General features: G+C 42.9%; 1 protein-coding gene across 1 annotated transcript in view; it reads left to right on the top strand.

Moving 5' to 3' along the window:
* CYBRD1 (cytochrome b reductase 1) overlaps positions 1 to 27,176 on the top strand; it is a 202,364-nt gene that overhangs the window by 134,880 nt on the left and 40,308 nt on the right. The window contains exon 5 of the mRNA XM_085645307.1: positions 25,251 to 25,374. Coding sequence (XP_085501433.1) covers positions 25,251 to 25,326 — 76 coding nt within the window. The 3' untranslated portion in view covers positions 25,327 to 25,374. The remainder of the gene's footprint in view (positions 1 to 25,250; positions 25,375 to 27,176) is intronic.

Raw genomic sequence — 27,176 nt, 5'->3', positions numbered from 1 at the left:
CTACACCACTTCACTCTACTCTGAAACAATCTGCTCTATTCCACTGCAATGTATGCCACTCTACTCCACTCTGCCCCACTCCACTTTACACCACTGCTATCAATGCTGTGCCACTCTACACCCTCTAGTCTATGCCCCTATGCTGTACCCTGCACCACTAGACTCTACCCTGCACCACTCCACTCTACTCTAAAACAGTCTAGTCTGACATTGCACTCTAAGCCGCTGCACTCTAAGCCGCTCTCTGCCACTGCAGACTATGTAATGCAAATGCAATCTAAACTACTTTACTTAAAACCAATACAGCCTATGCCACTGCACCTACGCCAACTACGCTCTACAACATTCTACTCTGCCACTGCAGTCTACATCACTGCACTCTACGCCACTCTTCTATTCTGCACCACTGTACTCTCCATCACTGCTCTCTCTGCACTACTCTGAACCACTCTGTGCCTGCACTTTATGCCACTGCACTCTACTCTGAACCTTTCAGCTCTATGCCACTTTACTGCACTTTACACTGCTGCACTCTACCCTACAGCAGTCCACTCTATGCCACTCCACTTTGTGCCACTCCACTCTATGCCATTGCAGTATATGCTGCAATCTACTCTACACCACTCTACTTTATGCCACTGCACTCTACGCTACTCTAGGTCACTCCACTCTATGCCAATGCACTCTACTCCAATGCACTCTATACCACTTTACTTAAAACCAATGCACTCTATGCCAATCTACTCTGTACCCCTGTATTTATGTATGCCACTTCACTCTAGGCCACTCCACTCTACATTGCTCTACTCCATTCTATTCCACTCCATTCTATGACACTACTCTATGACACTTTATGCAATTCCCTCTATGCCACTCCATTGCACTTTACTCCACTCTATAGTATGACACACTACTCCACTCTATGCCAATCGACTCCACTGCACACCACTCTACTTCACTCTATGCAATACCCTCTATGCCACTCCACGCAACATCCTCTATGCTGCTCCACTCTACACCACTCCACAATACTCTAATCCATTCCACTCTGACATTCTACTCAACCCTGAGACTGTTCTCCACTCTGTCACTCAACTTTATAACACTTTACTCTCTCCGCGACACTGCACAACACTATACACTACTCCATAATGCTCCACTTCACTCCTCTCCACGCCCATCAACTCTACTGTACGTCACTCCATAATACTCCACTCTACTTTACGACTTTCCACTTCATTCCAATCTCCTTTACCTTTACTCTACTAACTTTTAGCCATGCTGAACAGCAGCTACTCTGGTGTACAACATCGTTAAAACGTATTGCTAAAGCCAATAGCTCTTGCATAGGTGAGATCTATTGGCTTTGCTAACGCTTGTTATCCTGGTTATGAAAACTCAATTTTATACTGACCCAGTTGACTGATGAGCCTGACCTCTGGAATAAACACACTCCATTAGCTACAGCTCTCTAGTTGCATCCGTAAAAGTCTGGGGAGAAATGAAGAAGCTCACTGGCTTCCAAGGTTGTGGCAGAAGCTTTCAATAAAGGTAAAGGGAGCGAGCACCTCTCCCAGAGATTTCAGGAGAAATGTTGGTTTCGTGTTGAACTGGCCAAGATGGAAGAACACTCTACCTGACACAGGGCAGGGGCCAATACCACCAGAGGTTTGTGATGAGGAGGAGCCTCAGTTCCCAGATCCTATCTGTTCCTAATATCTAGAATCGCTCCATAGAATGAAAACTAAGCTAATGGGAGAAACTGTTGTGGCTAATAGATTGAGTGGGCCCCCTTTTGCTCCTATATATAGCTACTAGGACAGAAAGGGCGTGCAACATGTTTGAGGTGTGGGAGTGTCTCCTGACGGCTCCCTTCTGCATTTTCTTTCCCGGCAAGTATTGTGAAGAATTCTGATGGAAGGGAGGTTATGTAAGCTGGGCAGAGGAGAGAATAGGTTGGTGGTGAGGGACTTTCTTCTGACTATTGCCTTCTGCATTTTTCCCCCAGGAGGATCATTTCCACTGATTGAGGTCCAGAATGTTATGATATGGAAGGGAATACTATTTGAGGGGAAACACCCTTCTCTGTGAGAAAGGGGAAGACATTTGTCCTTGGATGATTTACAAGGCTTTAATCATATGAGCAAATGTCTATCAAGGGCACGGATGAATGAAATCAAAGTAATTATGTTGAGAGTAATTCTGTGGAGCCATTTCACATCTGGGTCGTTAATTCTTATAGTGCCATAGAAAAAACAATATTGATCTCTCCAAACAACAAAAACCATCAGCAAAGAATAACAGACATAGAGGGAAGGCATGTTCTCTTTCTGTTTTCAAAGATGGCTGCCCCAGGTAGTGCTGTATTCGTTCTGCTGCAGGTCCATTAAGCCCTAGGCTCTCATAGGGGCCCGTTCGACACAACTCTATGTGAACAATCCATTGCAGATACCTGACTCCAGTTAGGAACTGGATATCCGTGACCACAAACATGAGGTTGAGAACTCCTATTTCTTGCCGCCGCTTGTCTCGGACCATACATCCTCACAGTATCCTAAAGTACCTTATTTAAGAGTAATACAAAAGGTCTTCAAAATAACACTGTCAGTGCAAGTTGATCAGGTTGGATGCAATGTTGTGGTATTCAGCTCTATTGAGTGGCAATATATAGGAAACAGTTAAATGAGGTAAATGTGGATCCGGGATGCTGATGTAGGATGTTTCTCATTTCCAGGTAGGAGCGCACCTGGGCTTGGGAGATGGTTCTGAAGTCTGATTCTAGGAGAGTTTTATTATTTGTAGATGAGAGGGATGATATCAGGATGTCTATTGTTTATATGTAGAGTGAGTTTTAAATGTGAGATCACACACATATTCTTTATTTCGGTTCATATAAGGCAACAATATAAAATACCAAATACACATATAACAATACTATAGGTTAAAAAGTGCTAAAAACAGGTTACAGCCCTTTTGGCAAGAAATATAAACAGACATTTAAGATGTCCAGAAAAACCTATCTCCTGCATTGATTTTTCTTGGTCCTCAAATACCATATGGCTGTCAGATATTTACCAATTGAAAAGACAACTGATCCACTCGTGTCTGTAATACATATTCTAAGTGTGGTAATATGGTCATTGAGGCCCAGCATTCTGCATAATGGTATAATCCAGCACTTTTATATACCACACAAAAAAATAAAAACTGTTCAATGGGCTCACATCCCATGGGGCACATATTTGATGTACCTGACCCCTTCTTTCAGCGACAAATGAAGGGAGCTATCGGTATTGTGCCCACTCTAAGCTTGATAAAAAAGTGCTCGTGCTAATGGGTATGTAATCATATCTAAATAAGGTTCAAACTCAAAACCACATTTAAATAAAAGAAAATCCTCGGTTAGACTGCCCGAATTGGTCCTGCTACTTATTTCTTCTAATATGTGAGTCCAGTGGTCTATTTTGAGCTTTCCGATGGCATCACCCGAAATTTCGTTGGGTTTTGACCAAAAGTCCCCTAAGCCCAGCTTACATAGCCATGACTTTATGTAGGCACACCAAGGGATCCTATCAGCACATGACATTTTGGAAACGTTGGAGCCACTCCCTATAGGGCTCCAGTTCTCCTGTCGCCCAGAGCCTTAGCCAAAACGTGATCGGTATCATTGCTGCAATATCTGAAATAGATATCCACTTTAGATCCATGTGGATAGGTAATGTGGGGGTGCTAGGCGGAATTTTTAACAGCAATTTCAGAAGGTTATTCTCTGCCGTGTCTAACATCTCCAAATTGCAGTGACCCCAGATATCTGCTCCATTTGGGCTGCCCCACATTTTTGGGTCCTATAAATTTCCAGAGGGGGGAAATGGGAAAAGATGGCGCACTCAATGCAAACCTTATAATAGACCCTGCATATTGCTTCAAGAACAGGGTACTCCTCCTGAATTGAGCTGGCCACCTATTCGAGTCTTCTAAGCGAACACCCAAATAATCAAACCCTAACATCGCTCGAGGGCTACCCCATCCACTGTTATGGGTCTTCTCATTTTGCCCTTACGATTGCCAAACACCATATATTTAGTTTTGTTGTTGTTGATTTCTATCCCATAGTCCCTATAGTATAAAGATAATCTCTCAAGCAGTGTGGAAAGGCCCCATAGACTTTTTGACAATAAAGTATCATCAGCAAATAATAAGCATGGTGCCGTTGTATTTTTAATCTTAGGCGAATCGTTCTCACAATTAAAAAGATATGGGAGACACTATGTATAGGAGAAAGAGTGTAGGAGCCAGTACACACTTGGCGCACTCCTCTCTGATCTGGTATTTCATCTGTCAGTTCGCCCACATGTCTCCACCTAACCCTGGAGAAATTGCCTGTATATAATGCCTGAATTAGAGTCAATAGGCCTAGTGATACCACTTTCCTACTCCAGGTTTCCCATAATTTCATTCTTGGAACCTAATCAAAAGCGGATCGAAGATCCACGAAGGTCCCAAATAACCTCCTCTTTTCCAGATCTACACTCCACTTTATGGCTAAAAAGCATATAATTTGATCTGATGTGCTAACTCTATGCCCAAAACCTGCCTATAGGTGAGAAAGTACCATAGCTTGCTCAATCCAATCCCATAGCCTGTTGAGTATCTGGGAACTAAAAATGTTCTGTATGTTATCAATTAAGATTATGGGCCTGTAGTTACTTGGGGAAGCCTTGTCTCCTTTTTTGTAAATTGGCACTATAATGGCTCCTTTCCAAGTGTCTGGGACCTGGCTCCCCGTCATCAAGGCACTGGACACTGAATTTATATATGGGGCCCAAATCTGCGGTTCACTTCTATATAGAACAGCCAGAATTTTGTCAAGTCCTGGCGCTTTACTGGATTTCTGCACCAATATAGCAAGAGTGGTTTCTTCAACCGTGAATTCCTCACAGTAGTCCCCCTATTGTCTATTGGGGCTAGTGATACACCCACAACACTATCAACTGCTGGGGTGCTTGTCTGTTAAAGACCCCCAAAGTAGGTAACCCATTCCTCTGGGGAATGTGGCAGTCTGGCCTTGCTTTATCTTATCGTCCCTTTTTGTATACCAACTGCCAGAAGCATTTACTGTATTTGGCCCTTGCCACAGGCAATAGATTATCCCAGACTTCCTCTTTCCATGCAGCTTTCCTTTTCTTGATAGTTCTAGCGTACTCCCTCCTGGCCGTGAAAATGTATTTTCTATTTTTACTTCTCAAAGCCTTAGAGAGTGCGCCCCTAGCAAGTCTACACGTATGGTCAAACCATTCCCTAGACCTTTCAAAATTTGGGCCCTTTTATCCCCTAGAGATTTTTACGAAATGTTGGCCAAGTCTACTAAAGAAGGCTAGTTGGGCTGCCACTATCTGGCTCTGAGTCATCTCCTTTTGGGATAATTCCATACATTAATTCAGTATAAATTTATGTAACTTGACTAACAAATCCTCCTACTTGAACAAGGACTCCCACTTGACTGTTTGTTTGTTACTAGTGATCTCCATCAAATTTGTGGCGACCAGCTCTTCTGAAACCCCTCTCTTTTTGCAAGCCAACCCATCCCAGAGTAATAAAATTGGATAATGGTCACTATCCTGAAGTGCACAAGCAGTGAAGTCAGATACCTCCAGCCATATTATTATATCCAACAGGATATAATAAATATGGCTATTGTAATTTCCTCTGGTGAAAGCTGGCGTTGCAACTTGATCTGAGGAGAATCGCCCATTTCCTGGTCTTAGGTCAAGCATAACCATGATGTCAACAATCTGGGATCCCGGAACACTTATTTTAGTTGATCTGTGTGAGCAACTGAGGGGACTTATACCCCACAGACTTTCCTCCTCCTTAATGAGCTCTAAATATGGTGCATAGGGCTCAAAGCTCACATTAAAATCACCTGCAATAATTATCTGATAGGAAAGGGGCTGCTCTGCCAAAAATGCATTTAAGATTTTTAAAGTGTTAGATGCCTGTGAGAAGGGAGTGGTTCTATTATATATGTTCATTACCAAATAAGGAGGTCTATGCTTAAACAATAACCTAATGGCTAGTATCTCCAGGGAGTCAATATATAATCTTTTTGCAGTACAACCCAATGAAATTCTTAGCCATATAACAAGTCTCCCCATTGCTCTTCCTGCTGTGTCATCGAGGGCATGATAACTATATATAAAACCTTGTCTAACAATATCAGAGGTGACCCATGTCTCCTACAGTAAACACATACCAAAATTGTCTATGTACAGTCTCCAATCAACATCAACGTATTCCCCTCAGCTCTACTATGTTCCATGATATAAGTGTTGGCAAATGCACTGCGGGCTTCCAAGGAATGCGGCTTTTTAAATGCAGTCTGTCTAGCTGATTAGTCGATTCACATTTAGAAACACTTCGCTGAATGAGACCTACGAGGTCCTTCACTTTCACAACAGTAGGCATAGCGGGTGTATTCATGGAGACCACTTCATAGGTGTTAATAAAAGTAGGGGTTGTTTTAAAAATAGGGACAATAACATTAATACAATCATGGTTGTTGAACAAGGGTTCGCCCGCGATCGATGTGATATCACTATTCTGCTGTGGATGAGTATTAGTAGAGGCGCTCATTTGGTAATGGCCATTAATAGGGCCTCCCTTATCGCTATTCGCCCCCAAGTGTGCCTCAGCTGTGCTAGCGAGCTGAGTATTGGGCAGCTGCATGTATGAGGGTGAATCCTTGTTAAGTCAATCAATACAATTGAGGGGAGAGGTGGGACTTATAGTGTTGGTTCCTATATTTAGATTGTATATTTGAAGGGCCTGGCGGAGTTGTTCTTGAGTCTATCGCAACCAAATTATCTGCCATTAGGGAGGAGTTCAGAGTTAACTCAACATTGTCGAGCCCTGTTTTTCCATTCACTGTTCTTACTAGTCCAACAATGTTGTCACGATTGTTGACCAACAGCCCCGAACCTGATGGATCTAATGAATGGACTTGTTCAATAGGGACTCTTCAGTCTCCATGGCTGTAGTTTTGGGACATTAATCAATGTGAGATCACTGTTGAGGTTGAATTTGTCAATTCAAGTACTTTTTCAGTCATGCAGTGGTTATGGTACTTCTATCCACCTTCACATCAGAGAGACAATCCGAGATTGTAGCTTGCCTAGTTTTGTTAGGGATGAGTATGAATTTGGTTTTTAATCTGGGTTTATTACACAGTATATGCTTCACATCCAGACTTGGATTAGAGTGTTTGGATATCCTTGAAAATTGATATTTCCCAGCAGAGCTGTTTATAGGTAGCATATTAGTAAATGTTGGTTCCTGATGTAGTTCTTGGTGAATATTTCCAGTTGGAATTGTTTGTTAGCATACTGGTAGATTTTGGTTCTCTTGTTGACAAGCAGGACCGTTAGAAGTATCATGCAGAGGTTAAAGATGATTTGGAAGAATAGGGATACTTCAATTTCTCTGCAGGTAACGGGCATTTGACGTGATATGGAGGTATTTAATTTGTCAGGTTGGTGTTACACACACAAAAGAACCACTGAAGTACAGGTTTAGTGAATTTGAGGCTGGCTGCTGGTATGTTGCACAGGGCTTGATATATGAATATGCCCAAACAAATAGGCTCAAAATTGTCACTTATAAAAATTGTGTCATCCACTTCCTTTCTTGTTCCATAGATCTGAAGCTGAACAGGTGGGTATGTAGTAATGTGGTTCATGTTAATTCGATCTGGCATTTGGGAGGTAAATACCTTCTCAGTTATTTTTTACAGTAATGGTAAGCAAGTGATTGGTTGATAGACAACGAGGTCATCATGGTCAAAGATTTGCTTCTCCAGAGCAGAAGGGTTTGTGCTAGAATGTGTGTTGGCGAAGATGTTGAGAGAGCTTCATTGGCTATGTTGAGAGCAGTTTAGTGTAGTTCATGACAAAGAATGACACAATGTCACTTTCATATGTCAAGTGAGGATGTTTGATGTTTCTGTAGTTCATTGTGGCTTGAATTTCCATCTTTTTTGGACTGTTCTATAGTGGGAATGATGGAATGTTGATAATCTGCTTTATGCTATTGATGTGCATTTTAGGTAGCTGTATAAATATTGATTGACGTACATTTCCAATTTGAATGTGGTGAAGGCAGTTTTTGATTGATGTGGTGTCTGACTTTTAGAATGGCACTATTATTGTTGGGGTTGCGTTTTCTGTGCTGTTGCATTAGAGTTATTTGCTCTGGATGTAATGCTTCCATAGGCATAACACGGTATACCTTCTTCACCTTCCTCCCTCCTCTCCCACCTACCTAGCCATCATTATTTTAAAGATATCCAATACCTACCTTTATGCCACCATCCCCCACCTACTCCTTGTCATCCGTCCTTACTTCTCATGAAAAATATAAAAAGTACCTAGCATCCTGCCACCTTTCTCTGCCATCCTCAGTAACATCTTCGCTGTCAAAAAATGCAGATAAAAATGACCTGGTGTCATGTCACCCCGGCCCCATCCTGCGTGCATGTCCTTCGCCAACCAACCCAAATGTCTTGCTCTCTACTCTCAATGTGGAGGCAAAGAAAAGGTTTTGCACAACCAACAGTCATTGGAAAACTATTGAACTTGACGTCATTTTACTACCAACAAACATACTACTCAAACTCAGCGTAGCATTTGACACTGTAGAGCATCATATTTTACTTTCATGTCTATTAAAATCTTGGAATCCCTGCATCTGCATTTTCCTGGTGACACTCCTTAAAGAACTGTTTCCAGTTCATATGCATGGGTGATTTGAAAACATCAGACTGTATCATCACAAAGAGATTTCCACAAACAACATCCCCATCTCCCATCCAAAACATACAGGATTCTTCTTACCCAAATAATTTGAATGCAGACTTGGATACTTTCCATCCATGCTTAAGACATCATATTGCACAGCAAGCCAAGTGATCTCACAAATGGCTTTGCAAACATAGCATCTTGCTCATGCATGTTCAAGAATGGATGAAAGCGGGGAGGAGCCAAGATGGCGACCGGAGCAGACGCTTGAGCGCCCGGCTCCGTCGGTCCGTGGCCTCGGACTACTATCCTGATGCCCATCCTCGCCGATTCTCGAGGTGCACCGTGTGCGAAGACGCGCTGACCGCGCTGCTGCTTTCCCGGAGTCTCAACCCGCCCGGATGCCCGAGTTCTGGGTGCTTTTGTCCTCGGCACTGAAACCCTGCGCCCTTACGGCCTTTGCCGGCCTCCTGGAAGCTCCGCAGTTACCGGACCAGCTAGCGCGAACCTGAGCCCCGCGGTCCCGATCTCGCCTCGCACCATGGATCGTTGCCGGATGAGCCCGGGGAGAGACGGCCGGACACCTTCTGCACCCTGTGCCTGACGGGCTGGAGCTGTGGGGTGGGCCCCGGTGCGGTGAGTCTCCTGCCCCGCTCTGAGGACCGAGCTGTGGGGGGCTGCTGCCCCCTTTGCCTATTGCCTAGCCAGCGGCGAGGGGGACCGGCGAGAAGATAAGCGACTGTCGGCCTTTCCTGTTGCGGCGTAGACCTGAGGGGAATTGACCCCTTGCCACGACCCCCCCCCCTGGCCATTGCACCGTATAGCGGCAAAACATGGCGTTGAGTACCTGCTCGCGGCTGGGGGGTGATACTCCGGTCTCGCCCGCTGCCCACTTCGCCCTCCCTCTTCCGGACACCAGCTCCACAGTGCCGTCCCGGATTGCTGCCGATGTTGGGGCCCGGCTTCCGCTGACATGCGGCTCCGTTCTGGCTGTCCTGCGGGACTTTCAACTACAGATGTGCGCTGGCCTGCAGGCGCTGAGTGAGAGGTTTGACCCCATACTGTCGGCTGCGGGCCGTGGGCGCACTGTTTGTCATCCACAGGGCGTGGGTCCTCCGGTGCTCTTGTCCTCTTGCGGGGACGCAGCGGCGGTGTATGATTGTGCTACACTGGTACCTTCATCTAGCGCTCCCGGCGCCCAGGGTCCACCGCTCTCCACCTCAACTGCGGATACTTTGTCCCCCTGGTCATGGCTGCCTGCTTCATTGTTCCCTGCCTCACCGCGTCCGCGAGGCTATCCTGCTGAGCGATACCTAACGGCTTCGAGGGACCGTCCGCGGTGGCCCACTGCTGCCTTTTTGTGGAACTCCTGTACCTTACTTGCCAGGTTTGGATTTTATGTGATGCAACGAGGGACCTCAATTGATGGTCGGCGGCCATTTCGTGATCCTACTCCACCATCCTCTCACAAGCGGCCATCTTGTCTTTGTCTGCTCGGGACACGGGGCCTTCACGCAGGAGCTGGTTTAATCCCAAGCCCGCGATCGGGCCAGGGCTAGACTGACTTCTATCGCTATGGTTTATGGACGGGCTGGCCTGGGACTGGGACTGTATGTATGTTTTGCGCGCACTCGTCGCGACTTGTATCCCTTGCTTAAACTGTGGTGCCATGGTATCTTTGCATGCCGTTTTTTGGCGTAGAGGGCTCTCAGTGTGTGGGGGCCATAACTGGCTGATGGTTCGGGGCGCTCTGGTGTCCAGTGGGCTCCTCCCCACCTTCTTTTCTGTTTTCTTCCCTTCTTTACTCTGTTCCTACTTTCTCTCTTCTCTATATTTCGGGTTCCTTGGGCGACAGGCACTATGCTGGGGGGGGGGTAGGCCGTAGCCTCCGCATTGGTGTAGGGTGGGGGGGTAATACTCTGTTCTCAATTAGTTCTATGGGCCTTTCTTCTTTTATGTCTCTGTGCTCTACTTTCTTCGATTCGGGGTCCGGGTGTGGGGTGGATCGAGTGGGGGCGGCTCTGGAGGGGCGCGTACTTGCTCATGTGACTATCCTGATATATCTCTGCACCGCCTCACTGATTGAGATTTTGCTCCCATTGTTGTTCTTACTGATGTTGCTGCTCGCCCGTGTGGTGAAGCTATCTTGCGGACTCGAATCTACTTTGCTCTTATCCTTCATTGACTTTTTTCTTTGATAAAATTATCAAAAAACTTAAAATTAACCTTCACCTCTCCTTCCCCGGGTTTCAAAGATATCTCCAGTATGTGACTCATAACCTGTTGTAAATCCTGACCGTTGATGCACGGGGGCTGTAATGTGGGTATCAGTGCTTTACTGTATCGTGGCCGGCCTGACGGTTGTAGGCCCGTATTTGTTCTTTCAAGATGCACGAATAAAGGTTTTTAAAAAAAAAAAAAAAAAAAAAAAAAAAAGAATGGATGAAAGCAAATTATATAGAGCTCAAAAGATAATAATCGGAGGCTCTGAGGTTAGTCTTCAGGTGAATCCACAAGCTCATTTCAACTGACCCCCATCTGAGGCCATCTCACAGCTCCACAGTAAAAAAAAAAAAAGAAATCAAAAAAAGAAATTGTGGGACACTTTCACCAACAAACTACTGTTTGTTACACATCGGGCCTCTTGCCTAATCCCTTGGGTTACGTGGGAACAATAAAGTTTAAAACAAGAGGGCATGCTCTTTTTAGACGCTCCCTGCTCGAGGACTGTGGAGGTGGACTTTGTATACACTCCCTCTTTTAAATACTGGGCGTTGCCAACAAGACAATGCTTGGCTTTCAGTTCCTCGGATTCTGTTCCCTTGCTGGTTGACTCCCTCTCTGTTCCTGAGTACCCTGAACCTTCTTGTTGGTGTCACCCTGTAGAGAGTCTGGTGGTGTTTGTTCGTTTCGCCTAGCGAGAGGATTGCTCCGCTTTCGGACGCCCTACCGTTCTTCTCTCAACCCGCGGTAAGCAGAGTTACTGCCGCGAAGGCATTAGGTGGTTTTCTGCCTGTATCCTGTACCGTTGCCGGTTTTCACGACCTCCTCTCTCCCCCCTGAATGTCATAGGGCTTTAGCCCAGTCCGATACAGTCCCCGTAATCCCTTCCCGCCTCCCGCCTGAAATTCCCTGGTTGGTTGTCACCGGAACGATATAGTTTGTGGGTACCGTTTTGTTTATTGAGAGCTGGGTACAGTTCCTATTAGTGAGCGGGTTGTCTCGCGCGCTGCACCTGATAAGTTCATGCACGTATGTGCACTCATTGGTTTGGAAATTTGCATTGACACGCGCGGTGCGCTTGTAGGATAGCGACTCCTATTTTATGCGTTTGTCGATTTCACAGGCATTGGGTCACGCGCAGTGTTGCGTTGGAGTTTTTGCTTAGCTATCCCTTTTGGCATAAGGTTCACGCTGACCTAGTATTTGTGTTGCTGGTACTCTTTATAGAAGGTTGCTCCTCCTTCCCTTCACCTCCCCCTCCAGTCCGTTTGGCCTCACCCCTAATAAGGAGTTTAAGTCACCTTCTATTCCTCGAGGAGGGTTTTCCTCTATTTTGCCAATTCCTGTGGAATTAATGCACTGCTGCATCAGAGTCATTCAGTTGAAAGCCCTTTGAGATGTCCAGCTGGTAAGAGAATCACCATACTTATAACGGAGAGTAAAGCGAGAGGAGTAGACGGAGTGGGAGGAAGGTTGGACGTTACTGATATCCTCTTTTGTCTCTTATATAGGTCCTTCCTCTACGCTATCACTTGGAAGCCAGCTGGGGGACTTGAAACTTCTCCTTCACCGTTTTGGGTCCCCACATCTCCCTTTGACTTTCTGCTTAGAGGGTGTTGTTCAGTCACTCTTGTGGATAGGCATAGGGAGTGTGGGGACATTCTCATCGCTCCTGTGGATCAGCAGCTCACATCCTACAGAGGTGGGTGTGTTCGGCAACAGAAAGCCAAGCCCACGAATTAGATCCACCCGAGCGACGATGAATCCCGAAGGAGCTGGGGGGGAGAATGGAGTGCCCGCTCTCCACTCCCACCGTTGAGGACTTAGCGGCAGCACTCTTAGATTTACAAAGAGAAGTAGGGAGACTTAGAGTAGAAAATCAACATTTACATCTGGAACTAGAAAAACACCAGCGTAAGGACAGGACGGAGGAAACTCCCTCAGTTAGGAACAAACGTACTTATATTCAACCTGCCCGTTTTCTGGCACCTTTGCCATCTGATGAATCTGTTTCTGCTAACCCTTCCACTCCTCAGACAGTCCAGGTCTCGGTGAATACTCCAGTCCCCGTTCCATTGGCGGTCCCTGAACGATTTTACGGCGATAGTAACAAATTTAGTGTCTTTCTCAACCAATGCCAATTACATTTCTTGTGTAAGGCGGCCTCCTTCCCAGACGACGCTGCTAAGGTGGCCTTTGTTTGTCATATTTAGGGGGTAATGCGTCAAATTGGGCAATACCTTTAGTGGAAAACAACAACCCCCTCCTATACAGCTTTGTTCTCTTTAAGGAAAAAATGAAGAGCTTGTTCGCTCGTCACACGTACATACAAGCTAGTGACAGCAAATTGTTGAGCTTGAAACAGGGAAATAAAGACATTCTCAACTACGTAACAGAGTTCAATAGATTAATAGTTGAGACCCAATGGCCTGAGGAGAAACGAACCTCATTGTTTTACAGAGGATTGAATGATGAATTAAAAGATCTATTATCCCACATAGTGGACCCCCCGGATGACTGTCATGCCTTCATAGATTTAGCAGTAAAACTTAGTCATAGATTAACGGAAAGAAGAGGAGAAAAGGCTAAAGGAAATCTTGCTCGATTCCTAATAGTGAAAAGCGACAAGAAAGAGAGTAAGGAACCCAAAGACACCTCTGAACCCATGCAGATTGGAGGGATGAGAAATCCATTAACGGTAAAAGAGAAAGACAGACGTAGAAAACAGAATCTCTGCCTATATTGTGGTAAGGGAGGACATTATGCGCGAAGTTGTCCTGCTAAAACAGGAGTTATTCCCAAGACCGTAGCAGTGTGTCAGGAGACTACCTTCTCAGCGGGAAACGAGAGAACTTGAAGAAAGAAGAGACCATTTCTTCAAGTGCATTGAGTAATAAGGTCTCGGTAGAGGTAGCTAGTATGTCTACACCTGTGGCCCGTCATTTCACAATAACAGTAGTTTTCATTTTATCCCTCCAATGTCGTAAGACATTGTCAATCCTGTTGGATTCAGGGGCTACAGGTAATTTTTTAGATATTCAATTGGCACGTACTCTGAATATTCCTTTTGTGCCCAAGCTAAAACCTGAACCCATTCGAGCAGTGGATGGAAAGGAGTTGTCTTCCGGTTTGATAACCTATCATACCCCGGCATTAACCATGGTATGCAGTAACGGTCATTCAGAACAAATAGTGTTTGATCTCATTGATACCCCTAGTTTTGGAGCTATTCTTGGAGTACCTTGGCTACAGGTACATAACCCTCTTATCGACTGGATTAGTCGTACAGTCACATTAAAATCCACTCATTGTCTGCTTCATTGCTATAAGGAGGCTCCTGAATGGGAATCCCCAGTTTGTTGTGCCTTGAATAAATCAGATACTCTTCCCTCCGTGTACTCTGAGTTCAGGGAAGTATTTGATGAGGAAAAGGCCTCCGCCTTGCCTCCTCACAGGAGCTATGATTGTAGAATAGACCTGATCCCTGGGGTAGAATTGCCGGTGAGTCGGGTGTATGCCTTGACCGAGTCGGAAACAACGTATCTTCAACAATACCTTAAGGAAATGTTAGATAAGGGGTTCATACGTCATGCCACATCTCCTGTATCATCGCCCCTCTTCTTCATTCCCAAACGTGAAGGGGGCCTAAGAGCCTGTCTGGATTATCGCGCCTTAAATAAGGCAACCATCAAGAACAAATATCCCTTGCCTCTAATATCTGTGTTACTGGATCAAGTACGTGGAGCCTCTATCTTCACCAAATTGGACCTTAGAGGAGCATATCACCTCATAAGAGTTAAAGAAGGCGATGAGTGGAAAACCGCCTTTCGCACCAAATTCGGCTTATTCGAATATTGTGTCATGCCCTTTGGACTATGTAACGCCCCTGCAGCATTTCAATATTTTATCACTGACATTTTACGAGAATATTTAGATATGTTTGTGATTGTCTACATTGACGATATATTGATATTCTCCAAGAACGAAGCAGAACACATAGAGCACGTTACGAAGGTCCTTAAAAGGTTAAGAGAAAACCACCTTTTCGCTAAACTTGATAAAAGTTGCTTCCACACGAATCAGGTGGATTTTTTGGGATTTGTTATATCCCCTGAAGGCATACTCATGGGTCCCAAGAAGACAGAAGCGTTAGTCAAGTGGCCTAGCCCGACGTCGGTGAAGGAGGTGCAATCCTTTTTGGGGTTCGCCAATTTTTACCGACGGTTTATACATCATTTTTCTGAGTTAATCACTCCCATTACGAGGCTTCTACGGAAAGGGAAGACTTTTGTTTGGTCGGAAGACGTCGGAAAAAGCCTTCTCTCAGCTCAAGGAATGGTTTACTACAGCACCGGTGGTGCGCCACGCAGACAACACACAACCATACTTTGTGGAAGCAGATGCCTCCCAATATGCGGTAGGAGGGGTGCTATCACAAAGTAACCCTCTTACGGGCTGTTTGCATCCTATAGCATATTTCTCAAAAACCCTACTGCCAGCGGAGCAGAACTACACCATAGGTGAAAGAGAGTTACTGGCTATCAAACTTGCTTTTCAAGAATGGAGACACTATTTATTAGGGTCTCCTCATACTATTACAATTTACACTGATCATCGAAACTTACAGTTTTTTAAGTCAGCTAAGGCTTTAACCCCTAGACAGATGCGATGGGTGCTGTTCTTTAGCGAGTACGATTACATCATCACCTATCGTCCGGGAACCCAACAGGGGAAAGCTGACGCCCTGTCCAGATTGGGTTCTGAAAATAAAGCCATAACATCAGACCCTCCTCCCCTCATTCCGGGTCATAAGATTGTAGGGAGCAGCAACAAGGGACTCACAACCGAGTCTTTTTTATCCCAATTAATGAAGGCCTATGGCGATGTATCTCCTCTTGAATGGGTAAACACTGCTTCAGGTACCATTAAGGATGGGTTATATTTACACAATGATAAAATCTATATTCCTTTGGTGCATCTACAACAACAGATAATAAAATGGTGTCATGACACTTCTTTAACCGGACACCCAGGGGGAGAAAAGACAGTACAGTTGTGTAAACGATGGTTTTGGTGGGAGGGATTACATAAGGATGTTTTGTTGTATGTCTCAAGATGTGGTGTGTGTGCCAGACAAAAGTCTCAACATACTACTCCTGCAGGATTGCTGTGTCCTATTAACATTCCCTCCATCCCTTGGCACACTGTAAGCATGGACTTCATTACAGACTTCCCCCCAGAACAGGGTTATACTACTATTCTTGTGGTAGTTGACTTATTTATGAAGATGTCACACTTCATCCCTTTGAAAAAATTACCCAAGTCAAAGGATTTAGTTCAGGTGTTCATAGAGCACATTGTTCGATTACACGGCATTCCATCAGTCATTATAACAGATAGAGGCACCCAGTTTGTTTCCCGGTTCTGGCAGGGACTGTGCACAGCGTAGGGAATCGATCATAGGTTGTCCACAGCCTATCATCCATAGACGGATGGGCAAACCGAAAGAACCAATCAGACGCTAGAACAATTCCTGAGATGTTTACTATCCACTGTCACTTCCAATTGGGTACAGGCATTACCTTTGGCCGAATTTGCGTACAACAATACTATGCATTCAGCTACTGGAGTTTCTCTTTTCTTTTGTGCACAGGCTCATCATCCTCGATTTCTTCCTCTCCCTATCCTCGGTCATTTAGACCAGATCCCTGCCGTCCATCTACATCATAAGAATCTGGTACAGATATGGGAAGCGGTTTCTAGAGAGTTAAAAAAGACACAAGAAAGCATGAAGAGACAAGCAGACAAACACCGCCGTCCTGCCCCGGACTATAAGATAGGGGATAAAGTTTGGTTGTCTACTAAAAACTTACGATTAGAAGGTCCACGTAAATTGCATCCCAGGTTCATAGGACCATACAAGATAATCAAGCTAGTCTCCCCTGTGTCCATGAAATTGGAATTACCCGCAGAAATGCAAATACACCCCGTTTTCCACGTATCACTATTGAAAGAATATCAGTCTTCCTCTGATCCTGATGTACCTCCACCCCCTATTTTAATAGGTGATGATCTGGAATATACGGTGAAGAGAATTCTTGATTCCGGTAGATATGGGGGTAAATTGCAATATTTAATCGATTGGCTAGGGTACCCTCCTGAGGATAGGTCTTGGGAACCTGCGGAAAATGTACATGCTCCTGTCCTGATACGCAGGTTTCATGCCCTAAATCCCGGCAAACCCCGCCCGGTAAATAGACCTTTGAGAACTGTTACACATCGGGCCTCTTGCCTAATCCCTTGGGTTACGTGGGAACAATAAAGTTTAAAACAAGAGGGCATGCTCTTTTTAGACGCTCCCTGCTCGAGGACTGTGGAGGTGGACTTTGTATACACTCCCTCTTTTAAATACTCGGCGTTGCCAAGAAGACAATGCTTGGCTTTCAGTTCCTCGGATTCTGTTCCCTTGCTGGTTGACTCCCTCTCTGTTCCTGAGTACCCTGAACCTTCTTGTTGGTGTCACCCTGTAGAGAGTCTGGTGGTGTTTGTTCGTTTCGCCTACCGAGAGGATTGCTCCGCTTTCGGACGCCCTACCGTTCTTCTCTCAACCCGCGGTAAGCAGAGTTACTGCCGCGAAGGCATTAGGTGGTTTTCTGCCTGTATCCTGTACCGTTGCCGGTTTTCACGACCTCCTCTCTCCCCCCTGAATGTCATAGGGCTTTAGCCCAGTCCGATACAGTCCCCGTAATCCCTTCCCGCCTCCCGCCTGAAATTCCCTGGTTGGTTGTCACCGGAACGATATAGTTTGTGGGTACCGTTTTGTTTATTGAGAGCTGGGTACAGTTCCTATTAGTGAGCGGGTTGTCTCGCGCGCTGCACCTGATAAGTTCATGCACGTATGTGCACTCATTGGTTTGGAAATTTGCATTGACACGCGCGGTGCGCTTGTAGGATAGCGACTCCTATTTTATGCTTTTGTCGATTTCACAGGCATTGGGTCACGCGCAGTGTTGCGTTGGAGTTTTTGCTTAGCTATCCCTTTTGGCATAAGGTTCACGCTGACCTAGTATTTGTGTTGCTGGTACTCTTTATAGAAGGTTGCTCCTCCTTCCCTTCACCTCCCCCTCCAGTCCGTTTGGCCTCACCCCTAATAAGGAGTTTAAGTCACCTTCTATTCCTCGAGGAGGGTTTTCCTCTATTTTGCCAATTCCTGTGGAATTACTGCACTGCTGCATCAGAGTCATTCAGTTGAAAGCCCTTTGAGATGTCCAGCTGGTAAGAGAATCACCATACTTATAACGGAGAGTAAAAGCGAGAGGAGTAGACGGAGTGGGAGGAAGGTTGGAAGTTACCGATATCCTCTTTTGTCTCTTATATAGGTCCTTCCTCTACGCTATCACTTGGAAGCCAGCTGGGGGACTTGAAACTTCTCCTTCACCGTTTTGGGTCCCCACATCTCCCTTTGACTTTCTGCTTAGAGGGTGTTGTTCAGTCACTCTTTTGTGGATAGGCATAGGGAGTGTGGGGACATTCTCATCGCTCCTGTGGATCAGCAGCTCACATCCTACAGAGGTGGGTGTGTTCGGCAACACTGTTTATACATCATCCACATTGATCATAAAAAGCACATGCTAGCAGAGTTTGACTCAAACAGAATGAGAAGCAAATTTTCTAATACCTACAGATCTGTCATGTCAAGGACCTATGTGGGGGTGCAATTTCAAGGGTATACGTGATCATCATTAGTAATGCACCAGACTATCTTAACACATCCTAGTACGAAAAAAAGGAAGATTTAGGGCTGCTAGAAGAGGTAGAATGAGCCACTCATGCACCCTAGAGACGCTGCCATACAGGGTACCCTCCAACTGATGCAAGTTAAGATGCTCCACAGCATGTAGTGTATAAAATGGGCCCAAGGGGACAGAAGCTTTTTAAGGTACTGAAAGGAAGAGGTGGGACACACAATCTGGTGGTGTTGCTATATAAAATAATCCTTGAGTGGGAAATAGGCCCAGAGCTGTGGAATGGAAGACAGACCTGGAACCCAAACTGATGCTCTTAGGCAAATCAAGTGACAGTGAATTGGTCAAAATAAATAAGTGCTGCTCTTGCTTAGTCTAATGGCGGCTTCACAAGCTATTACAAAGGAATGGGCGAGCTACAAGGTCCCAAAACATACTGACTGGTATAAAAGTGTGGACCAATGCTTTTTTGTAGAAAAAATCATCTCAGAGAGTAAGGGCTGCCCAGGTTATTTCAGGAAAGTATGTGGTATTAGAAAGTATGCTATGTGGCCTTGATGGAAGGGATGTATTAGGTAGGATCACATTGTTTATCAAAGGCTGAATCAATATGGATGGGGAACAGATCACTTGGTATTTATTCTAAAGACTGATTTGGGGAATTTCTACATTGTGTGCTCCAATACAATTTACCCATGAACTCCAGCGGCAGATACATGACCAGAATTTACAATAACAGAAGCAACACCCCAGGAGATGATGAGTATTGTAAGTAGTTTCCCCTGGAATTGGGAATAAAAGGCGGACACAGGAATACCAAATCCAGTTCCATATGTCATTTCCTGTTCCAATGTTCCCCAATCCACAGCCGTTTACCATCTGCTTGGAGCCAGATAATTCAAGGCTCAGGTCATTGAGAAACAAATAATGCCCTCGAATAGTATCTCCTCCCAGCGATATTGCTCCCAGAACTCGTAATGGCACCCTTTATATATTCTGTGTTATAATGTGCTGTATTTGTTGGCGTTTTCTTAACAAAAGCTAATAGAAATAAGTTAATATGATAAATGCAGGATACACTAGCAAATGATTGAAGTAATTGAGGCCGTCTATTTCCTTCCAGATGGAAATCATTAGCATGGAAAATAGCATTTCCTGATTAGATTACTGCAAAATGTCCTCCTTAGGGGACTTCCAAAATAATATATGCTAAAACTGCAACTAACACAGAGACACGCTGTATGATTTGGAATTACACCACCCCCATATTAAAGGATCTATGTGGTTTACACAGAGAGATCATTATCCAATCCAAAGTACTTTACTTCTTCTATGGAGCCTTTTGGAAAACACATCATAATTACATACAAGTCCAACACTACATGTTTTAAGACCGCCACAATTTCTGTCCTACGTAACTTCCTGCTTAATAATGAACTTATTTTTTTAAATAAATAAGCAAAATAAGACACTTTTATTGCTCTAAATAAACATACTATTCAAATCTCAACATGAATGCTCTACCGAACACACAGCAAAAGTTGCCACAATGTGAACTCGCTCTAATCTCCAATAAGTTACTTTGATGGATTTCTGTGAAGACTCAAACAGATAAAGACTGTTGTATGATTAACATTAACAAATCTATAGGATTGTTTAAGACATCACTATTCTTTGAATGACTTCATTATTACAATTGTGAAATACTTTAAAACTGTTCAGTTTTATCGAAAAATTCCAAATCTCCCATTATTTTGAATAAACAGTAACTATATTCTATTTCCTGGGTACATCTCATCCAAACTATATAAATCACTCATCACATTAAGGATAACTTTAATATATCATAAATGGGTTTAATTGATTAATGTTCCAGTGTCTGATGATGACTGTGCTTAATGACTTCCATTTCACCGCCAACATCTTTTTACTTCCTGATGCACTGTGGACATCTAATAAATATTAAATGCCAAATTGTTACATTACTCCCAACAGGAAATGTTTGAGTGAATACGGTACATCATCGCTTGTAATGTTTTAAAGCTGTTACCCATTTTTTAATCACCAGCTAGGATGCCATTTGTGCATTTCTTCTCATATGTCATTGTCTTCTCACCTCAATTATAAATCTAAATGTATGAACTTGTATCTGAACAAAGAGACATGTAAATTGTTTGATACATTGATGGCTTTGGGGATTAAATCAAAATCCTGTAATTGGAAATCTTCTGTGGGCTTATTATATAATCGTGAGAATCGATTAGTTTTACAAAAAAGAATGTCTACAGATTCATTTTGTTTCAGCCCTCTTAATTTAAATGTGAGCAATTTATATTGGTGATCACCTGTACATAGTTATGTTAATGCGTTGTATTTTTAGTTTTATTTTAAACTGTTTGTTCTTTTGTTCCTGTTACCCTATCTCCTCTCTTTTCTACATTTTGTTTCTGGCTCCGTAATACCAAAAGGTATTAAAATTGCATGGCAGGGACACCCAGACACTTAAGTAAAGTTAACAGTCCACCTTCAGATTTTAATTGCTGCAATTAGCCATTTAAAAAGGTTACTATTTACCTAGGTAGTGTGAACATCCTTATTTGATACACTGGCTGAAAGATTTTTGTCTGCATTGGGAAGCAAAAACTTTAAATATTCAAATGGAATTCAAACGGTGGCTAATGTACTATACTGTTCTGAAGAGCATTTTCTAATGTAAGTGGTGCCTCATAATTGTAGCATTTTTCCTTTTGTGGCTCTATAATTAAATCAACTTGCTGCGTAACGTAATTCTCCACTGCCATATACTTCCAGTGGTGCTCTTTATGTAATAACATTTCATATATGCCGTTTATTGCCCATACCTTCTTAGTTAGTGTGTTATGTTCTTATTGTCAAATATGTCAATAAAACAGTTTAAATGGAAGACAACCATGTTTGCTTACACATTTACAGAATGCAGTTGTTGAAATTCAGGAAGGACAAATTCAAAGGGCAATCAGTAGTAAATGGTTTTGGTTTTAATTCATGTCCTCCTTTCTTAGATATTAAGGTTGAGGTAAATACAATTCACTGGATAAATGGTGACGGTCTCCTAATGATGGTCACCAGAGTACTGTCAGAGAGGGCTCATTTGACTGGCTTGACTCTGTATGGCTTTACTCACTGTGGCCAGTAGTCTGTGTTAGAAGCATCTCAGTAGAGATTAATCCGTAATCACCATATTCCAACTTGTTTATGGCCTTCTTTTTAAATGTAAACAGACTTTAAACAGACTGTTAGGAGTTTTGCTCTGCATCTATTAGGGGACTGGCAAGTGGAGAACATAACTTGCTGATACAGCGCTCTCCTCGATAGTTGTGGTGTAAGAGTGGTTGTGGCAGGGAGCACTAACCTTGTACCCAGGATCCAACATGAGTGATGCTCTTTTGTGCCTATTACCATTGCACCAACAACCATGTGTACAGAAATATGAGGGCCAGTGGTAAGAGCTGTAAGGGAAATGGATAAAAGAGAAAAATGACACAAAGGACTCCACCACTTCTGCCTCGTCACCCGGCCAGTCAGTAAGACATGTAGTGATTCCCTACAAGCAAAGAGAAATCTTAAGTGTCTTGTCATACAGTGAACTAAACGAAACTGCTGTTGTGAATAGATATATCTGAACTCTATTTCTGTGTAACAAACTCTCTGTATTTCAATATAGATCTGATCATTCCTGAAAACTAAACATACAAATAATAAGTCCTTCAAAAATAGATGTGCACCCGTATGTCTCCCTATGCTTTAGACAACTTCTTCAAGAGTTGTCACTAGACACTCTTGTGCAGTTGGGGTATAGTTTCTTCTTGACTTCTGTAAAACTGGAAAGATAACCAATACTATTGATATTTTGTTTGTCCCTAAATCTAGTAATGGAATGTAAACTTCTGGCCATCTACATTAGGATGCCTGTGAGATTAGCAAGTAATCTTGACAGTAAATTGGATACTAAGCTTACATTAAACAAATAGATGACTTCAGTGGTACAGTCCAGTTTCCAACTGCAACTGATAACAAAACATCATTCATCTTTTTTCCTTTCATCAAAAATGTAATTTTTGCATAGGTTCTTCTAGAGAGCAGATCTATGCTTCTGCTTTTGTGGCTTTTTTCTACCTGACCTATGGTTGGAGGGCCTTCTACTAAAGACTCCGTCACCCAGGCTATATTATCGCAATACCATCTATCTGGACTTAGTATATAGATCTTTGAACAAACTCGAAATTGTTCAGTATGCTACAACAATGCTGGTGTGAAGCATGAAAAAATGTTTTTTAATTTCACAAGGACTTTTAGAACTTCATTAGTCAGGAGTGAAACAAGGGCTCATTTTTAAATCACTCTGTTTGATATATAAAGTTATCATGAGTAAAAAAATCCAGCCCTTTATCAAAAACGATTTTTCCAATATGAGCCAAAATTAATTTGCCCTTAGCCAATATGCTTTTACTGAATGCACTGAAATTCAGAAGTTGCACTCTTGGTGGGTGTTCTTTCTCAGTTGCTGAAGCTAAGTTGTCGAACAGTCTCCCTCTGGAATTACAGAAGGAAACCAACCTTTTCCACTCTATTAACTGTTTGAAGACCTGGCTATTCACACATTAACCATACAGCTTTGCAGGGTTGAAGATTGAGATTTCTGCTAGTGTCAAGATACCTCACGGTGTATGTCGTGCTATACAAATACCAATAATTAAATAAATCAGTCCTGCCTGCAGTAGCATTAGCGAACACACTTTGTGGCCTGCTTGGAATCAAATTTCATTTCAAATTTCCAGGATGCTGCCACACAGCGTGTCTTCCACACATGTACAGATTTAGTCCAAACAGTGTCAACATTCTGTAATGACCGGTGCAACTTACTTTTGCTGACAGCCACCTAGCACAATCCGATTTGGAGTATTTTATCCATGAGCATAGGTCACACAATGCACTAAGCAGATCCCCTAATCTCGTTGCATGACAACTTGGTATTAGAAAGTGAGAAGGGCAGTGGTATTGGCCAATGGTTTCTAAATCTACTGATTCGTTAATTTGGATTGTTCATAGTAAAGTCCATACTTGCCCATGCATGAGCATGATGATGCAGACCCAGGAGCAAGGTAACCAGCAGTAGTGGTTTCGGTGTAGGTGTTGAGATGCAGTTGGAGAAGTGTAATTTGATCCATTTGAAATACCGTAGGAGTGCATCCTAATAATGAGTAGTCAGCACTCGAAAATATTCTGTGTGATTAATGTTACTAAGGAGAGTGGAGTATTGGATATTTAAAGGACTTAACCTGGAGAATGTGTGTATAGAACATGATTAATAAAGGTCTATGTAACATTTATATATTAATGTGACAGGAGAAGTTAACAAAATGTGTCCCATTGTGAGGTTAATCAATTTTAATGTATATGTGTAAACGAACGTTTAAACATTTATGTGTGTGACCAGAATTATTTTCATGTAGGTGTATTTAGAATGACATCTTCATAATCCTTTACAACTTATGTGTGTCTCAAGAAACTGTATTTATAGTGTGTGTAGAAATATGCATGTATTCTGTAACCCTGTGCACTGTTAAAGTTGACTAGAGTGGGCCTCAAGAAACCAGTCAAGTTCATACTCACGTTTAAAATCTAACATGTAATTCACCTGTAATCCTTCAATGCATATTGCATTTGCTTGTATTTTGTTTCCACTGCAGGTATGGACAAAGCCTCATTAGTTAGCATAGAATGTTTTAGTTTTTATTAGATAGCAAGGTATGAGAAGATGAATCTGGCAAGGAGAAGCGCGGTAACAGGCAAGGAGGCGAGTTCTCATGGAGGAGGAGAGGAAGGGCCAAGGACTAACGAAGTTGCAACTTATTGATGTGCTAGAGCCATGGACATTTACTAGCAAGGATCACGTGGAATTATCTACCCTGAATGCAATTTATATTTTATGCTGAAATGTAGTGAGCGAGAGTCATCTTTGGATTTCACAGAGAGCAGATCTATGCTTCTGCGGCTTTATTCTACCTGACCTACGGTTGGAGGTCCTTCTACTAAAGACTCCGACAGCTGACACTTTTCTGATTTCATCTTTACTAAATGCTTTTTAGTTTAGGTTGCTCTTTTATGGTAGTGTAGGGAGAGATAGCTTGCTCATGCTTACTTTGGAAAGTCATCTGATGCAATTTAATACTCAATTCTATTTCCTGAGCATCTGTATCATCATCATAGAGTTGGTCGTCTGCTTTGTATCATATAGGGTAAATCTCTTCAGGAGATTTGGACTTATCTTGGTCTCTCTGTAATCTATATGATCATGTTGAGATTGGTCTATATTGACTTTTTCTATATTTATAATTAAACCCTACAAGACCCAGATTAAGTTGTTGAGTAGGTTATTGTGTGGTCACATTGGTTACACTGTAATGAGATGTTAAGAAGTGATCGTTTTCTCCCTTTACCTCTCATGCAGCTATAACGATCTTCAATCTAGAGATAAATGTTTGAGTGGGATGAGCTTTGGCATAGAGAAGCTGGGCTGCAGATGACATGCACATGAGACTTCGAAATTCTACCCATGTCCTGTTGCCATTCAGGTAAGTAGGTTGTTAGTCAATGAAATATTTGTTAAGTTTTACATATAGAAAACATGTAATAGTTTGAGGGATATGTAAGATGGCTACTTTTGGTTAATTCTACATTAAAGCATGTGTAGAGGGGCAGTGTCATGGAGCTCGTCACATCAGTGAAGATGTGAAGGAAGAAATGCTAAAAAAATATAGAATACTTCCGGGTCACCGGCTATGAGTGAGACAAGGGGCCATATGTATCAAGCTTTTTTCTGATCGCAAACAAGCTGATTCACATAATCAGCCACTAAAAAAATAATAATTTTGGTATGTATCAAACCCAACTGCGATTCGGTAGCTCGTTAACTAATCGCAATTTCGGTTTGTGACCAAATACCGATTCAGTATTTGGAAGGGGTGTCTCTTCTAAATACCAAATCAGGATGGCATATATTAATGTTTTGCAACTGAATTCTGGTTGCAAAACATTAATAATTTACCAACACCGAAGTGGTGTTGGTAATGCATTCACAAATGTGAAGGGAGTCACCTCGGGACCCCTTTCCATTTATAATATTAACAAAAATGTAAGAGAAGGAAGTGGTCCATGGGAACACTACTTATTCTTAAACAAACAGAAAAAATAAGGCAGAGCAACTTTTAATTTTTAAACGCATCCTGCTTTCCTTTGAGGAAAATGGGTTGCATTAAAAAAGAGACTGCATTATTAGCAATCACAGGCATGGTGGTCTGCTGACCTCAGCAAGCCACATTCCTTTGATGGCGTTCCTTTCCAAAGGGCCGCAAATTGCGACTTACCTCATTAATATTCATGAGGTGGGTCGATTTCCGACCATTTGGAATTGCTAAATGAAACTCTGAGTTTCATACATTGGGAATATCGATTTCCTAACTGTGATTCGCAGAAAATTGCAAATAGGTAATCACTATTCCTAATATTGATGCACCTGGCCCAAGACTCCTGTCTTTACACTGGAGCATGGATTTCATCATTCTGCTAAACTGAGTCCCTGTTTGTTCTAGTGGTGCCCGAGTCCTGTACTGCTGACTTAGAAGATGTGGACTTTACAGTGTAGACTACAACTTGATTCTCGACAAACCGTAAAGATACATTGTGCCAGATGTACTGACATTAGAAATAGTGATTTCCTAATTGTGATTATCATTGAATCGAAATTAGGTAATCACTATTCCTAATGTATGACACTGATTATTTGAAAATAGTGATTCTTTGTGGGTCACAAATTGACCTACCTCATGAATATTAATGAGGTATGTCGCAATTAGTGACCCACTAGGAATCACAGCCATCACAGGGAAGAAGGCCTGCTGGAGTGAACAGACCGCCATGTGGATGATTGCTTTTTAATAAAGCAATGTTTTACTTTTTTTTTTTTTTTAAATACAGCTAGTTTTCCTTAAAGGAAACTAGGACGCATTTTCAAAAAAACGAATATGAAACGTTTAAGTTTATTTTTTTAGGAGTAGGCATTGGTCTGTGGGACCTCCGCCTTCTCTTTATTTTAGCTGAACAATCTCTAAGTCCCAAGAGGACCCCTTCCCATATGCGAATGGGTTACCACTACAAGTTTGTAGTCATTAAACAATGAATATTCTGTAACCAGAATTCGATCGCAAAACATTAATACATACCATTCTGATTCGGTATTTAGAGGGGACGCCCCTTCCAAATACCGAATTAGTATTTGGTAACAAATACAAGTTGTGATTATTAAACAAGCATTTTTTCTTTAACAACTTTGATGCCAAACTTTCTCATGAAAAGGTCATCTACCTTGGCTCCTTCA

This window comes from Triturus cristatus, chromosome 3_1, assembly GCF_964204655.1.
Source record: "Triturus cristatus chromosome 3_1, aTriCri1.1, whole genome shotgun sequence".
NCBI classification, from domain to species: domain Eukaryota; kingdom Metazoa; phylum Chordata; class Amphibia; order Caudata; family Salamandridae; genus Triturus; species Triturus cristatus.
This window is presented reverse-complemented; position numbering and strand designations above follow the sequence as displayed.